This window comes from Primulina tabacum, unplaced genomic scaffold (assembly GCF_025594145.1).
Source record: "Primulina tabacum isolate GXHZ01 unplaced genomic scaffold, ASM2559414v2 Contig387, whole genome shotgun sequence".
Taxonomy (NCBI): Eukaryota; Viridiplantae; Streptophyta; class Magnoliopsida; order Lamiales; family Gesneriaceae; genus Primulina; species Primulina tabacum.
In genome coordinates, this window is record NW_027459734.1 from 69941 (window position 1) to 84804 (window position 14864).

The 14864-nt window shown below is 36.0% G+C and overlaps 3 protein-coding genes across 4 annotated transcripts; 2 read left to right on the forward strand and 1 right to left on the reverse strand.

Moving 5' to 3' along the window:
• The first annotated feature begins 1315 nt into the window (after positions 1 to 1315).
• On the forward strand, positions 1316 to 3233 carry LOC142534124 (pectate lyase-like). Its single transcript, XM_075641036.1, has 4 exons — positions 1316 to 1636; positions 1744 to 2389; positions 2507 to 2749; positions 2837 to 3233. The coding sequence occupies exons 1-4, from the start codon at positions 1431 to 1433 to the stop codon at positions 3059 to 3061; spliced, it is 1320 nt and encodes a 439-aa protein (XP_075497151.1). The 5' UTR covers positions 1316 to 1430; the 3' UTR covers positions 3062 to 3233.
• Positions 3234 to 4069: 836 nt separating this feature from the next.
• LOC142534126 (single-stranded DNA-binding protein WHY1, chloroplastic-like) lies at positions 4070 to 7607 on the forward strand. 2 transcript variants are annotated; one of them, XM_075641039.1, is made up of 7 exons: positions 4070 to 4522; positions 5398 to 5498; positions 5603 to 5695; positions 6255 to 6349; positions 6648 to 6721; positions 6822 to 6910; positions 7210 to 7607. In XM_075641039.1, exons 1-7 carry the CDS (start codon positions 4252 to 4254, stop codon positions 7321 to 7323), a joined length of 837 nt encoding a protein of 278 aa, XP_075497154.1. In that variant the 5' UTR covers positions 4070 to 4251; the 3' UTR covers positions 7324 to 7607. The 2 variants fall into 2 exon arrangements, with proteins under 2 accessions (XP_075497154.1, XP_075497155.1); XM_075641040.1 differs by having other exon boundaries at positions 4072 to 4522; positions 5401 to 5498.
• Positions 7608 to 7911: 304 nt separating this feature from the next.
• On the reverse strand, positions 7912 to 12011 carry LOC142534125 (putative LRR receptor-like serine/threonine-protein kinase At1g14390). The gene is made up of 6 exons (XM_075641038.1): positions 10615 to 12011; positions 9247 to 9379; positions 8909 to 9152; positions 8644 to 8828; positions 8467 to 8510; positions 7912 to 8253 (listed from the first exon to the last, which is right to left on the reverse strand). Exons 1-6 carry the CDS (start codon positions 11805 to 11807, stop codon positions 8124 to 8126), a joined length of 1929 nt encoding a protein of 642 aa, XP_075497153.1. The 5' UTR covers positions 11808 to 12011; the 3' UTR covers positions 7912 to 8123.
• Positions 12012 to 14864: the final 2853 nt, after the last annotated feature.

Here is a 14864-nt window from a genome sequence, read left to right on the forward strand (position 1 = left end):
TATGATATCTCTCATAATTTCTTACATTAACTCAATGCGGTCACTAACACTACTTTTATCACACACTTAAGTTTGATATCAATATCGACTTAAATACCAGAGAGGCTATATCGGAAACACTTTCGGCTTTTTATAACCTTTTGTTCATCCATGCATATCCATATCATCGTTCTGCTCGGCCTGCACCAATATTGACGTTCTACTCAGTCCGCAACAAATCAACAAGGATCATTTAGCTCACCAGACTGAACCTAAAATACAAATTTTTGGTTACATCAATTTTAAAATATTAATTATTATTTTTGAAAATAATATCTATTGGGTGTAATAATTGTTCATACTGAGTAGAACAATAGAAACATGATACTTGAACTACTGTACAATTTAAAAAATTTGTGTTATACTGTTACTACTAGCTATAACTTTTGGTAAAATGACAAACACTCGATTCTACAATATCAGTATAACTTCTAAAATAAAAAATTGTATTAGTAGAAACTCAAACGTAAATAAATGATTAAATAAAGTTATGCTATCCTCGTGTTGTTAATTAATCTACCACAATTGGATACTATGCATTAAATCATGAACAAAATGTTAAAAACTTAAAATATCGTCGAATTGCCATTCTTTTAAAACAAAACAAAGTATAGTTCAAGTCAAATCAAACTTAAGAAAACAGTAAGCTACAATTTATCTTAAGTGATTATGTCTCTTGAATATAATTATAAATATAGAGAAAATTGCTTAACGACAAAAACTCGTGTGAGACGGTCGTATTTTATGAGACGTATATCTTATTTAGATGATCTATGAAAAAATATTACTTTTTATGCTAAGAGTATTACTTTTTATTGTGAATATCGGTAGGATTGACCCGTCTTACAGATAAAGATTCGTGAAATCGTCTCACAAGAGTTTTACTCATGCTTAACTGGTATCATATGTTGTCATGTCTTCTAATTTGGTTATCTAATTAGTCAAAATTGGGTCTTAGTCTCGTAATTTTGTTTGTTTGTTATTTTTTTGGTTTATTTTCCTTAGAGTAATGATGTGAAATCGAAAATAGCGACTAGACACTTAAAATGTTTGATGTCATAAAATTGTATACTTAATCATAAAATTTATATATTTTTAGAGAAAGAATATAAAAGTTAGTTAATTTATGATTAACCACCACCATATGTCGGTAATTGGTTCACCATTCTTCAAGCCTCATGCTTCTCAACTTCAACTCCTTGTGGCGTATGTCTGTTTCATCCTTATTTTTCTCTTCAAAATTTTCCCATCATTATATACAAACCAACTTGTTCCCAACATTTAATCTTTTCGAAGGACAGCGAATCACTGGTAAAGTTTTCCCAGTGATTCAGGTTCTGTGCGAAAAAAATAATTATAAGATTCAAGCGAAACTTGTAGTTGGCGCTTCAATGGCGCTAACTTATATTAAATTATCGATCCTTGTGGCGTTCGGATTCTTGTTAGTTATCGAAATGATACCAAGATCCAGCGCTAAAATCGCAAACTACGACGAGTATTTGCAGAAGAGAGCTGAGGAATCCTTTGAGGCATCTTTGAAAGCATTTAATCCTAAACCTGAGGAGGTGACAGATGATTTTAACCAACTAGTTGGCGAGTAAGTCATTTTAATTCATATACAAATTGTTTTCCTTAATGTTCTAACATATATGTATAGATATCCGTGTATATATAATGTAATTACCCGCGGCCGAATGCATGCAGGGAGTTGGCAAGCGAAAATGTTACAAGGCGGAACCTCCGAGAACGTGGCTGCCGGGCCACGAACGCCATCGACCAGTGTTGGCGTTGCGACCGAAACTGGGCCAACAACCGGAAGAAGCTAGCCGACTGTGCCAGAGGCTTCGGACACCACACCACAGGAGGCAAAATGGGGCGAATCTACGTCGTAACCAATCCATCTGATGACAACGTGGACAACCCAAAGCCTGGAACCATCCGCCACGCTGTGATCCAACCGGAGCCGCTATGGATCATCTTCTCTCATCACATGATCATCAGGTTAAGGCAAGAGCTAATTTTTACCAGCCACAAGACCATAGATGGGAGAGGAGCAGAAGTGCACATTGCTTTTGGTGCAGGCTTAACACTCCAATTTGTCCAAAATGTGATCATTCACAATGTGTGGATCCACGACATAATTCCGGCCTCAGGTGGGCTGATCCGGGACGCGATTAACCACCTTGGTTTCCGAACTAGGAGCGATGGAGATGCCATATCGGTTTATAGTTCAAGCAATATATGGATAGATCATGTTTCTTTATCTAAAGCTACAGATGGACTTATTGATGTGATCGAGGCTTCCACTGCTATAACCATCTCCAACTGCAAATTCAACCACCATAATGATGTAAGTTGGATCGCCTCCGATTCATTAGCCGTCACCGTTGTCCTTTTTCTACTATATATATTTGAAATATAAAATTATTATCGAGCCACGTACCTCCCATGATTCGGGCTTCTGCAGGTGATGCTCTTGGGTGCACATGATAGCGATGCTAAAGATGCAATCATGCAAGTCACGGTGGCTTTCAACCGGTTCGGAGTGGGTTTGATCCAGAGAATGCCACGGTGCCGATGGGGTTTCTTCCATGTCGTCAACAACGATTACTCCCACTGGGAACTGTACGCCATCGGCGGTAGCGCACATCCCACCATTCTTAGCCAAGGAAACCGATTCAGAGCCTCAAACGGTCGATATATCAAAGAGGTAACAAAAAAAAAAACATAAACGTATCAACTTGTCATTTTCACTATGTCTAACGGGAGTCCTAAAATGTGAATCCCATGCGCATAGGTAACCAAGAGGGACTATGCTCCGAAGAGCGAATGGATGAAATGGCAATGGCGGTCCGAGGGCGATCTGTTCATGAACGGAGCCTTCTTCACAGAATCAGGGCCTCCAATGACAAGAAATCCGTTGACAGCGAGAAATACCATCAGGTTCAAGCCTGGTTCATTTGTAGGGAGGCTGACTCGTTACGCCGGTGCCCTCAGGTGCATCAGAGGCAGGCCATGTTAATCTTATTTTTCCAAACCGTTTCATTTCCTTAATTCTAGAATCTTCAATTGGTGAATAAACATGTAGTTCATTACAAAGAAAAAGACACACTATTGTTGTTCTTTGTCGTGATTGAATCATAATAACCTGTAATGTTTTAAAATTCAATGTATGATTTCTGCAAGTTTTGGACTAGTAATGTGTTATAAGATTGCAATTTTAGAACATCAATATGTACTAATGATTTGATCAATATATAACTTATATAAATTTAGTAATAAATACTATATCTATCTACCTGTCTGTCTATTTGTTAAAGCTTGGACAATCAGACCGATACTTAATTATGAAATATTCAAGAGAGAAATGATAAAAAAAATGATTGAAGTAGATAATGATAACATAATATTATGTTTGGTATTATTATTAAGAATGTGATAAATAATAATCTTTTGATAAAATGACAAAATTGTCCTCCCACTATTGCGGCGGTGGTGGTCGGCGGGTAGGGAGGCAGCGGCGACGGGGTCGGCCGGCAGGAGGAGGGGGTGGTCGGCAGTGGCGGCGGCGTCGGGCGACGGCTGGCGGGGGTTGGAGGGGTGGTCGGCATCGGGAGGCGGCCGGCGGAGTCGACGACAGTCGACGGCGTCGGGAGGCGGCCGGCGGAGTCGGCGACAGTCGACGGCGTCGGGCGACGGCCGTCGGTGGTCGACGGCGGGATGGTCGGTCGGCGGTCGGTGAAGGGAAGTGGTGGTGAGTTTGGATTTAATAGAAGGATAAAATTGAAAAAATAAGATGAATTAAAAGTATGATAAATAATACTAAGGGGTGAGTAGTGATTATTTTATCCCAATTAATATATAATATTCATAGGAGGGATTGACTTGGTTAAATAAAAATTGTACCAAACATGGGATAAGGTGAGTTAAAAATTCATAAATCCACCTTATCACCCTTACCAAACGCAGCCTAAATGACAAAATAAAAAAACGAAAGATCGTTTTAAAAAAACCCATAAAAGCACGCTTTTAAGAAAAGTTTCGACGGTCGAAGTAGGATCGTTTTATCGTTCTCCTCTCGAACGCACACTCACTACGTGCCATTTCGACAATCTTTCCACCGAGCCCCTCTCAAGTTCGGGACCTCTTCCTCAAAAACCTCACAAAACCCTCCTCATGTATGCCAAGACAACGTTTTGAAATTTGAGCGAAATGCTTAGCCTCAATATAACTGCACCAGGAGGAAGAGGAAGACTCTCAATTCAAAACCCCCAAAAACTTTCCTCTTGTAATTCCACCATACCCACCTCTATTCTTGTCACCAGACGAAAAAATGACGTTTTTCTCACCGCCCCATATGGAAAATGCTCTACAAATGTATCTTTTAGTGTTAAATCTCAATACCTTACACCTCAAGAACAACGGCAACAGCAACAGCAGCGGAGGTTTTCTTCATATGAATCTCCTTCTCCCTCTCAGCCTGGTAAGTGTGAAGTACTTTTGTTTGACCGTTTGTTGTTCTGTAGCAGTGGTTTCAAGATTTGATTTTGCTTTGTGGGTTTTGCTGGGGCAGCTCCCTTTTGGCTATTTCAGACCACCTTTGTAGGCTTTAGCGTTGTTATTTTAAGAAAATCATTTTTGTATAATCTATAATTAACTGAGAGCCGACTTTAATCTTGGTTGTTTTTTTTCTTTATGTTTTGGCATATATTAGGTTTAGATGCTAATGCTATGCTTGTTTAATTTTTTTTCATTGGTCTTTTTTTTTCATGTATCCTTTGGTATACATAATTTTGGTTTTAAACTTTAGTGCTATAGAACCTTTTTACTTTCTTCTGGTGAGGTGTTACTAAATTTTCATTTGTTTATTTCCATTTCACAGTCCCATATAGTAGGCTTTCTCCTTTGCGTGTTCAGACAGGATTATCTTCTTTATATTTGGATTTATGTTCTTTTTGGTTGTTATTAGTGGTTTTGCTTAATTTAATCAAATGAAGCTTGTCTACGTTGATTCGTTCCTCTGTGTTTCTAAAAGTTAAAAGAAGTACGACTTTCAAAATCTTCTGTCGAAGAGGAGTTTAGTTTGGCAAATCATGTACGCATATTTTCTGGTTTTACAACATTTTTTAACCTAAAAAATTAATAGAAATATAACATGTTCAGCTTTTGTTTATCTTTGAGTTATTATTGCCTTGTTTTTTTACTTATGACGAATAGGCAACATGAACTGGGTGTATAAATTGTTCTAAGAATGAGGCGTATGCACATTTTTAGTAATCTAACAGAAACTGAGAAATTTTGCTTCTTGTTGATTGATAGAAAATGAAACAGAATCCTTTAATTTTGAAACGTATGTAGCAGGACAATCGCCACCAAGGGTATATGTAGGGTACACTATATACAAAGGGAAATCTGCTCTTGCGGTGGAGCCACGCCCTCCAGAGTTCTCGCCTTTAGAAGTATATTTCTTGAGCCTTCTAGTGGTTTTGAGCTCTTGTTATATGCCATTTCTTTTGTTGTCTGATTATATTGATTTATTCGCAATAGTTGGTTTATGGTTCAGTCTGGGGCGTTCAAACTATCAAAGGAGGGTTTTGTTTTGCTCCAGTTTGCTCCTGCAGCTGGCATGCGCCAATATGATTGGAGTAGAAAGCAGGTAAATGTACTTTTACTTTGTTATTTTATTTTTATACACGAGGGAACTCATGCGTAGGTATGATATAATCCAAATATGCGTCGAGAATTTGTTCATTGAGTGAGTGATTTATTCCTAAAAATTGAGAAGTAAAGGGGAGGTCGAGAGTGTGCCAAAGAAAACAGAGAGGATGGGAAAATAACCAGAGAGAAGAAAAGAGATTTTATTTCATCATCATCTAATATTAAATGTTTATGCATTTGTATTCATCATTATATGAATGCCAAACTGCAATAATTTTATTCAACAAGATGTTTACATAACCATATCAGAATAAGTGTGCACATTGGACCCAATTTTTAACGCTCAACTTTCTTGAGAATAATCGATATCACATTTTAAAAGGTGATATTTTGGAACTTTTCCTTGTGGCATATCTGTTTTGATTGCTTCGAGACAAACAAAAACTAAATAAAACCACGATTCTCACCATGTGGATTTTTTGAAAGGTGGATGTAATGTATGCTGTTGACCTTGGCCTGGATTTTCTTTAATAGTGTTTGGTTTTGCTTATTTCCAGTTATTCTCATTGTCCGTGACTGAAATAGGAAACATTATCAGCCTTGGGCCTCGAGATTCTTGTGAATTTTTTCATGATCCTAATAAAGGAAGAAGGTCAGATTATACCATCCTTCTGTACATACTATCTGATTTTTATTAATGAAATCTTAGAGTTTTTGTTATTTTGTGTTCACTAGTTTCTTGCTTAGGTCAATAACTCGTGCATAGCAGCAGCATAGAGTCGCCTGTGGATTGTTCATTTGCATAACACTTTTGAAACAATATGACCTAGCACTTTAATTTAATTAGTCTTTCACTTCTGGCACCTTGCAAGCCATTGTTAAAGACTTGTTGTAAAGGACTAAATTAATTTATGTCTTCGTAAATGTCTTTTGTGAGTTAACTTGTGCAGCGAAGAAGGCAAAGTGAGGAAAGTGTTGAAAGTGGAGCCCTTGCCTGATGGTTCTGGACACTTCTTCAATCTCAGTAATGACATATATCTTAAAATCATGTCACGAACTTTTTGAGAGTACAGTATATTCTCATATTAAGCCTTTTGATCGTGAGATTGTTTGATGGTTTAAAGGTGTTCAAAACAAGCTTATAAATGTGGACGAGAATATTTATATCCCCATCACTAAGGCAGAGTTTGCTGTCCTTGTGACATCATTCAATGTAAGTCGCAGCTTTGTCCATTATTCAATTCCCTTAACATGTTGTATTTGCGGAATTTATATCATTGCCCTATTGATTGCCATTCTGGTAGGAGCCATAAGAATTTCTTTAAGACCTTTATTATTTGCTTGGAATCAATCCGGCCTTTATGCAATAAACTGTTTGGCCATTTCAGCTTTGATCGTGAGTCACGCGGGAGCATTTTACGTGTTAAATTTTTTCATATGGTTGACCGTTTTAAATCTGCACAAACATGTACTACATTTATAATGACCACTTCTCATTTGATGTCGTTGCAGTTCATTTTGCCATACCTTTTGGGTTGGCATACACTTGCAAACTTGACAAGACCTGAAGAGATGAGTCGTCTAAACAATGCGAATTCTACTGTCGACTATGAGTGGAGCAGATAGGAGGAAAACTTCGCTCCTGAGGTTGCTAGTTAAGCAAAGGATGGCCTCTTCTCTTTTTCGTCATTCTTATCTTTGTTTTCTACTGTTGTAAATTTGTTTTGTCCCTCCTTATTTTGGGTAATGTTTCTCTGTTGTATGAGTACATCGACCAGACTAAGGTTTGGGGAAATACCCTTTTCTTTTACTTAGGTGTACGTGATATGTCAAAGTAATATCCTCAATAAATTCGGAACGTTTTGTTTTAGAATCGTGGTCTTACCTCGAATGATGAGAAAATTTTGATGTTCGATTACCTTGTAAATGCATATAATTGCCTAACTGGTGGAAATGATAATTACCCAAGAGATCTTAATTTAAAATTTTCAATATTAGTTACATACTAGAGCAACTGAAACAGCATATGAAGTCCAAGTCCCAGGATGACTTTGAATTGAAAGAATTATTACAGCAGAATATTATTGGCATGGAACTTTACAACTTTGTATCAAGGTTTCCACTAATATTTCCACTGAGGTTTCCACTGTTTGTCCAACCCTCTTGAACTTGAACTGAATACTGCAGATGCCAAAGTACGTCTTCAACCGTAGGTCGCCCTATTGGATCTTTGCATAGGCAGTTTACAGTGATCTGTGCAACCGTTTTCAAGGATTCATATGCAGAAGTTCCACACATAGAGGGGTCGACTAAGTCTCGTAGTTTCGATGGTGATTCTGACAAGATCCTCTATATCTGTAAATGAATCAACACATGCTAAAGTTCAGTAATCCTTTGTGAGAAAGTGGAAAATTCGGCCTAATTGCCTAGGGCAGCTGCACCACCTGATACTTAAGGTCATCGGATTCACTCTTAGATTGTATTGGTCTACCAGTGATAACTCCGGTTAGGATAACTCCCAGTCGATAAATGTCTTCCTTCTCTGGATCTTCACTGCTAGATATGGAGCATCGTGTGAGATTATCATGTTATGCTTGCTTTATCTCAACTCTTACATTTGTTTCAAGATGCGATATTAAACTCATTAACACGAAAAATATGGACCAACGTTCAATCGTTTGAACCTTCATGCCAATTCATAACAACAATTTCGAAAAACTGAGGAAGTATCCAGGAAAATGAGACTTAAAAAGGGTAAGAAGGCGTAACTGATTTGAGGTGTCCTTGCTATCAAGTGAGTTTTCTGCACCAACCTGCAATTTCCATATGTTAAAATGAGCCAGTACGAATTTTTTGCTTACTCTTACTTGTTGGCCTACATAAATATAGATGTATTATAATTTATATGCGCAGAAATATACCAATTTAACCACATAAATGAATTACCTTAGATGGAAGTGCTATTTTATAGCTGCTTATTTTAGGAGTGAGACTCTCATCTAACAGTATATTTTCGATTTTCAGGTTGTTTCCTTGAACTCCTCCTGTATGCAGGTATTGAATACCCCTGGCAATGCCCATAGTGATTGCCATTCTCTGTGGCCATTTCAGAACTTCCCTTTTTCTCCAATCTGCCAAATGTGAATAAGTGTTCCTCCGTACCTTCTTCAAGAATATGCATTTCAAAATATCAGTTTTAAAAGTTGAGTACCAGTTAGGTGATCCCTCAACGACCCCTTGGCTATATTTTCGAGGAAGATATACACTGTATTGGTCGTGTTTGGATGGTCTGGGTACGTGGCAATGCCGTGCCCGAGAACGCTGACTAAATGGCTGTGCCTCAGCTTCGATACAACTTCCATGTGGTGCTGCAGAGCTTTTGGTGAATACTTCTGTTTTAGCTTGATACACTTCACTAAGATTGATGATCCATCTCTGAGTCTACCTTTGTATATCTGTTGAAAATAAATAAATAAACGAGTTGAATTCTGGCACAAGCTTACATATTCACTCACATCAAACACACACACGAGAAAATAGCTTCTTCACCTGACCCTGTGATCCTTCTCCCACGAGATTATTTGTATCGAAATTGTTGGTTGCATCCTTAATTTCCTCTAACGTGAACACATGATATGGTGGCAGTCCCGGCGATGCCATTTGACCTGTCTGCGGTATATTTCCCGATGACATGCGATGAAAATTTCTTGATTCAAATTCATGGATGATAAACTATCAATGATGATGCCCCGAGATATCTCAGGTCATGGATAATATCCATGGTTTAATGCCCGGGTCAGGAGAATAAAAGGTTCTGACCATACCAATAAAGTAATCGGACGGATCGGCACCCGAGTCATGAAATTACCCAGGATAACGAGAAAGTGGCTGGAAGAACCCACGGAAGGGCCGGTCAATCAGAGGCCAGGCCACGAGATCACCCGAAGCAGAACCTCTCTGAGAAGTTATACATTTATGTTCTTATAAGGAATCCCAAGGAATACCTCACCCTGCTCACTTCGATATGAGTGAAGTATTTAATGCCGCCGATCAACAGTGTTTATAGCCGATTTATCTCTGACATTATTACAAGTGGTCAATGAATCAAGTGGCCTGGATGTGACAAGTGTGCGATTTGACATGTCAGAACAATGGGGTATAATCAGACACCCTATTATAATTAATGCTCTCACACGAAAAACGAGGTCATCATTGTATCCTCTACTATAAATATCAGGTCCTTTACTTGCATATACGATCTTTGAGATATTGATTCACATTTAATACTCTCATTTACTACACACCAATCATCACAGCCATCACTTGGCTACATTGGTTTTATTGCTTGAGTACCCTGCTGACTTAAGCATCGGAGTGGCCACGCCGGACTCCCCTCCGGCGCCCATTCACGTGGTTATTTTCTTATTCACAGATCCTCCAAGGAGCTCGAGAAGTTACGATCCAAGCCCGGCGTCTAAACTCCTATTTCCTTCAATATCATGATAGTTTACCCGGCAGAGTTTCTGACCCGACTCGTCCGTTTCGTCCGGGTTGCATCAATCAACTTGTATTAGTTGCCACTCCCATGAACTCGGATTTTTTAAAGAGTAGATTTTTAACTTTACATCATAATAAAGATTACAATTTAAAAGCACTGGTTCACATTCTCCTTTATATTTAAATAATCCGATCTTGTATGTTATTTTTTAGGCTTTTACAACCCGATACCCCACCAAAATACATGCAACTTCGAATATTTAATTTTGGAACATATATTTGAATCCCTTTTTGAGGTGCGAGAGATGTTAAAATATGAAATATTCATCCCGTTATGCTATGAAATATTCGTTATGCTTTTGACTCAAGTACTTTCTAACTATTTCTAGATGCTAAAGAAAAAAAGGATTGGGGGACTTACTTGCGATCGAGGATCCGGGACCATAAGTTTTCTGGATCACAACATCATCATATTTGTACTCACAGCCTCTTTTTCTTTGTGCCCTTTTCATGATTGCCAAAAACAAGAACCCCAAGACGCCTAAGATTGCAACAATGCCCCCAATGATACCAACTACAGTACCCAGTTTCATCACCGGTTGCTCCTTCTGGATTCTTGCCGAAGGATGAACAGCTAGTGCATCATCTTTTTGGCAGAAAGAAGTAGGTCTCTGATACCCCGAGGTGGTGTTTGACAGACAATTCCACAGAGTAATTAATGTCCTGTTTCCGACATTTAATGCTAGACAAGAAGGTAATTTCCCAGTTAATAGGTTATTTGAAATGTCCACATAACCAAGTTTGATGTTGCATGAAACATCTGCGGCAAGTACCCCACTTAACTGATTTTTAGCCAGACTAATGTACTGAATTGATGGCATGGAAAACAAGAATGAAGGGGTTGATCCAATGAGGTTATTGGATGACAAATCAAGAACTTGAAGCCTATTCATTTTGTTGAAATCTTGTGGAATTTCAGATTTCAAAGAATTGTTCCCAATAAGAACAGATACAAGATCGTTGCCTAAAGATGGAAATTCAGGCCCCAAAAAATTGCTACTCAAGTCCAGCTCTTCAAGCACTGATAGAGCACTTAGATCTGGAACACTCCCATTGAGCAAATTATTACTCAACACAAGACTTTTTAAACTCAGGTAACTTGATATTGATGGAGGGATGTCACCATATATGAAGTTTGAGCTAATATCCAGTACTTCAAGGGATCGAAACCGGCTGATTTTCGCGGGTAACTGACCCCATAATCCTAAAGAAACCAATGACAGCTTCTGCAAACTTGAAAGCTTGGTCAAGACAGTGAAGAATGATTCAAGTGAGAACTTATCAGAAAGAGTCTGCTCAGAAACTGCAAAGCTTTTGTTCCCTACAATGGTTAGTTCACTGATGTGATTACTTGAACAGACAAGTGTAAGAGAAGGATTTGGTGGCAACGTACAAAAGTTTGTCCATTTGTTCCATTGTTCAAGGGCTGGTGGATATTCAAGAAACCGTTGAATTTGGAATAGAAATCTGGTTTCAGATGAAGCTAATTGTGCCATTGAAAATGGGAAAGCTACCAGGAAAATGATGGTTGGCAACATCCATTGATGTTCCATTTTCACACAAAATCAAGCTCAATGCTGGTATTTTAAGTGGGAAGATGAGAAATCCAACAAGAAAATCAGCTCAAAAATAATGAAATCATCAGAAATATTTGGAGTTTGGATATCTCATGAAGATGGAATAATATTTGGAGTTTAGATATCTCATGAAGATGGAATAATATGTGTTCTTGGCTTTTTTAGCTAGCAATGATAATTGGATGAAATTATTAAAGTGGGACTTTATTTTGCGATAATTTTGTTTCCTTTTTGCTAGGTTTCAACTTTTCTTGAAAATATGCAAAATTCAGAAAAATGACAGCTCAAATGTGAAGAGTTAATCGAATTGCTTTTGAACAATTGAATACTTTCTTATATATCTCAACCACATAAGTTTAATTCGACATAAGTTTCTACGAATTTAGAAACTTAAAAAGATTTAAATAATTGAAGAATGAATTTAATTTATTTAAACACTACAATGTATGAAAGATTATACGAGGATTTCGGAAATTTACGAGACTTTTTCTTTTCTTGACCATTTAATGCAAATTGATTTTTCGTCAATATACAACAAAGTTTCATTTATTTGAGAATCATTTAATTCTGAATTTAAGGAATTTATTTCTGACGAGTGGGACTTGCATGCAATATTGGAACCTTTCACCAGCTGATGGAGCACGTGAGAAGTGGAACCAGCTAATATTGATGTCAAATCTTGCTTTATTTTGATTTGTGAGAGTTACAAGTTTATATAATATGGTTTCAATTTTTGTTCCATAATTTCATTTCTTCCTAAATTTTACAAATATAATCATACGTATAATCGTACGTATGTATACATACACGTAAACGAATTCACGTCGGAAAAATGATATATAAAAGTAATGTAAAATAATCTTCCCCATAGCACTTCCATAATAATAATAATAATAATAATAAGAAAAAAATGCAACCCTTTTATAGGATATTTAATTAATCACATTCTAAATAAAGTCGTAAATTATAATAATAAATACATTATAAATTACAAAATTAAAAATAAATCATCTACGATGTGTGGTATATAAAATCCCAAGAAGAAGTAAAATTTATGATTTTCTGTAGTGAAAATTTTTGTTTATAAAAAATATATCTTAAAGTTAATATCCAAATGTTTTGTTAAAGATACAGTTCAATACATGAACTTTTCGGCTTGTAATAAATAGATTATTATTTTTTAGGAAGATTTTTAATTTTATTAATATCAGACAGTTGTTGTCCGTACGAATGTAATATTCAAGGTAGATTATTGAATTTTGGAAGCTAATTTGTAGTATTAAAAAATTATGTATTATTTTCATTTAAATAGCCATGTCCCCAATTTCATTCTAAGTCAGTGTCTTTTACATATGTTAGTTGTACCATATCGATTTGATAAAATACTTGGTTGTTGTATATATGATCTTGGACAATCCTCCCCCCTTGAGCTAATTTTTGGGGTTGAGTTAGATCTAAGTTCCAATCTTAACATGGTACTAGAGCTTAGACTGCCCATAATTGGGTCATCCGTTCTGCCCATAATTGGGTCATTTGTAAACTTTACGCTCCAGATGTTCATTCATGGGTGTGAGAAGCTATGTTATTTGTCTCACATCGATTGGATAAAATATTTGGGTGTTTAATCACCTTTTAATACCAAGAAAATATCAAGGTTTTACATACACAAACAAAATTACGAAAATTATAAAATTTTCTTGTCTAGGTTTAATAATTAAAATAAAAATTGAATCATAAGGTTATTTGGATGGATTTCAAATTCTTTATCTTGAGTAGATTAACAAAATTCAAGTGTTATATTGTTTTGTTTTTTTAATAGTAATTGTGGTTCATTTCAATATACATAAAATAAGTTACATCTGGAAATAATTTTTCAAATCTTTCCTGAAATCAAATATCTTCGTCGAAATCAACTGGTTAGTTTAATTTGCAGAGTAGGTCTCTTGTGAAACGGTCTCACGAATCTTTATCTGTGAGACGGGTCAATCCTACCGATATTCACAATAAAAAGTAATACTTTTAGCATACAAAATAATATTTTTTCATCGATGACCCAAATAAAATATCTGTCTCACGAAATCGATCTGTGAGACTGTCTCGTATAAGTTTTTGCCTAATTTGCAACCTAAAAGCATGAAAACGAACAAATTTCGGATATTTCATCCAAAATTCCAAGTAAATGAATGGAATGTGTCGGTGGAGTGTCTCCAAACATTTACCTTTTTGATGTGCGAGTGTTATTATCCAATTATCAAGATATCACACGTTGGGATTTGAATTATCTAATAATTCCTTAGAACTATAATTCTTCTCCATATGTCAAAATTTTTATTTTTAATTTTTTTTTTATAATCAAATATGTCAATCTTGCTTCAATATTTGAAATCAGAATTTGTAGTGACATTTCTCCCATGGCTGATGAACTACGGATTGTTTCGGTTTTTCAAAAGATCATGAAGCGAATAGAATTAAAAATCAAACCAAACGTAGATTTCGATTTGGTTCGATCCAACTTAGTTTAGATGATCGATTTAACTCTAATTTTTCAAATAAAATATTTGGATTATTTTTAAATACAATTTAAAATTTATAACTAACTATTATAAATAAGAAAAAAAAACCTTTTATGAGACTATCTCATGGGCAAATTTTATGAGACGAATTTTCGAACTGACCCATGAAAAATATTATTTTTTATGTCAAAAATATTTTTATAACTGAATAATATCAATATTTTTATTTATGGTATGAAGAAACATTTTGTAATATATGTTGATTTGAAGTAAAATTATTGTATAATATATGCTGATTTTAGTTAAAAATATTTGTTAGAGTTTATAAGTCAGATGAATAAATTCTTTTAATATTTATACAAAACTCGAGATGACCTTAATAAGTTTTAGCTATTAATGTCTTTTCTGAACCAGTTAGAGTCAATATGTCACTTCTAAAATGATTTTTCAAGTGCGGAAATAGCGAGATGGAACTAGCGAGATAATATATGCTCTTTGGCTTGATTTTTTAACAACTTAT

What these genes read in the sequence shown, in the direction of transcription:
- LOC142534125 (XM_075641038.1), bottom strand. Translation starts at nt 11,807, where the DNA reads ATGGAACATCAATGGATGTTGCCAACCATCATTTTCCTGGTAGCTTTC. An exon ending in CCCGGATCCTCGATCGCAAG is followed by an intron (nt 9,380 to 10,614) that starts TAAGTCCCCCAA and finishes CATGTCATCGGG; the next exon opens with AAATATACCGCAGACAGGTC. An exon ending in AGCAAGGACACCTCAAATCA is followed by an intron (nt 8,254 to 8,466) that starts GTTACGCCTTCT and finishes CTCCATATCTAG; the next exon opens with CAGTGAAGATCCAGAGAAGG.
- LOC142534124 (XM_075641036.1), top strand. Translation starts at nt 1,431, where the DNA reads ATGGCGCTAACTTATATTAAATTATCGATCCTTGTGGCGTTCGGATTC. An exon ending in TTTAACCAACTAGTTGGCGA is followed by an intron (nt 1,637 to 1,743) that starts GTAAGTCATTTT and finishes GAATGCATGCAG; the next exon opens with GGAGTTGGCAAGCGAAAATG. An exon ending in AATTCAACCACCATAATGAT is followed by an intron (nt 2,390 to 2,506) that starts GTAAGTTGGATC and finishes GGGCTTCTGCAG; the next exon opens with GTGATGCTCTTGGGTGCACA.
- LOC142534126 (XM_075641039.1), top strand. Translation starts at nt 4,252, where the DNA reads ATGCTTAGCCTCAATATAACTGCACCAGGAGGAAGAGGAAGACTCTCA. An exon ending in CAGAGTTCTCGCCTTTAGAA is followed by an intron (nt 5,499 to 5,602) that starts GTATATTTCTTG and finishes TTTATGGTTCAG; the next exon opens with TCTGGGGCGTTCAAACTATC. An exon ending in ATGATTGGAGTAGAAAGCAG is followed by an intron (nt 5,696 to 6,254) that starts GTAAATGTACTT and finishes GCTTATTTCCAG; the next exon opens with TTATTCTCATTGTCCGTGAC.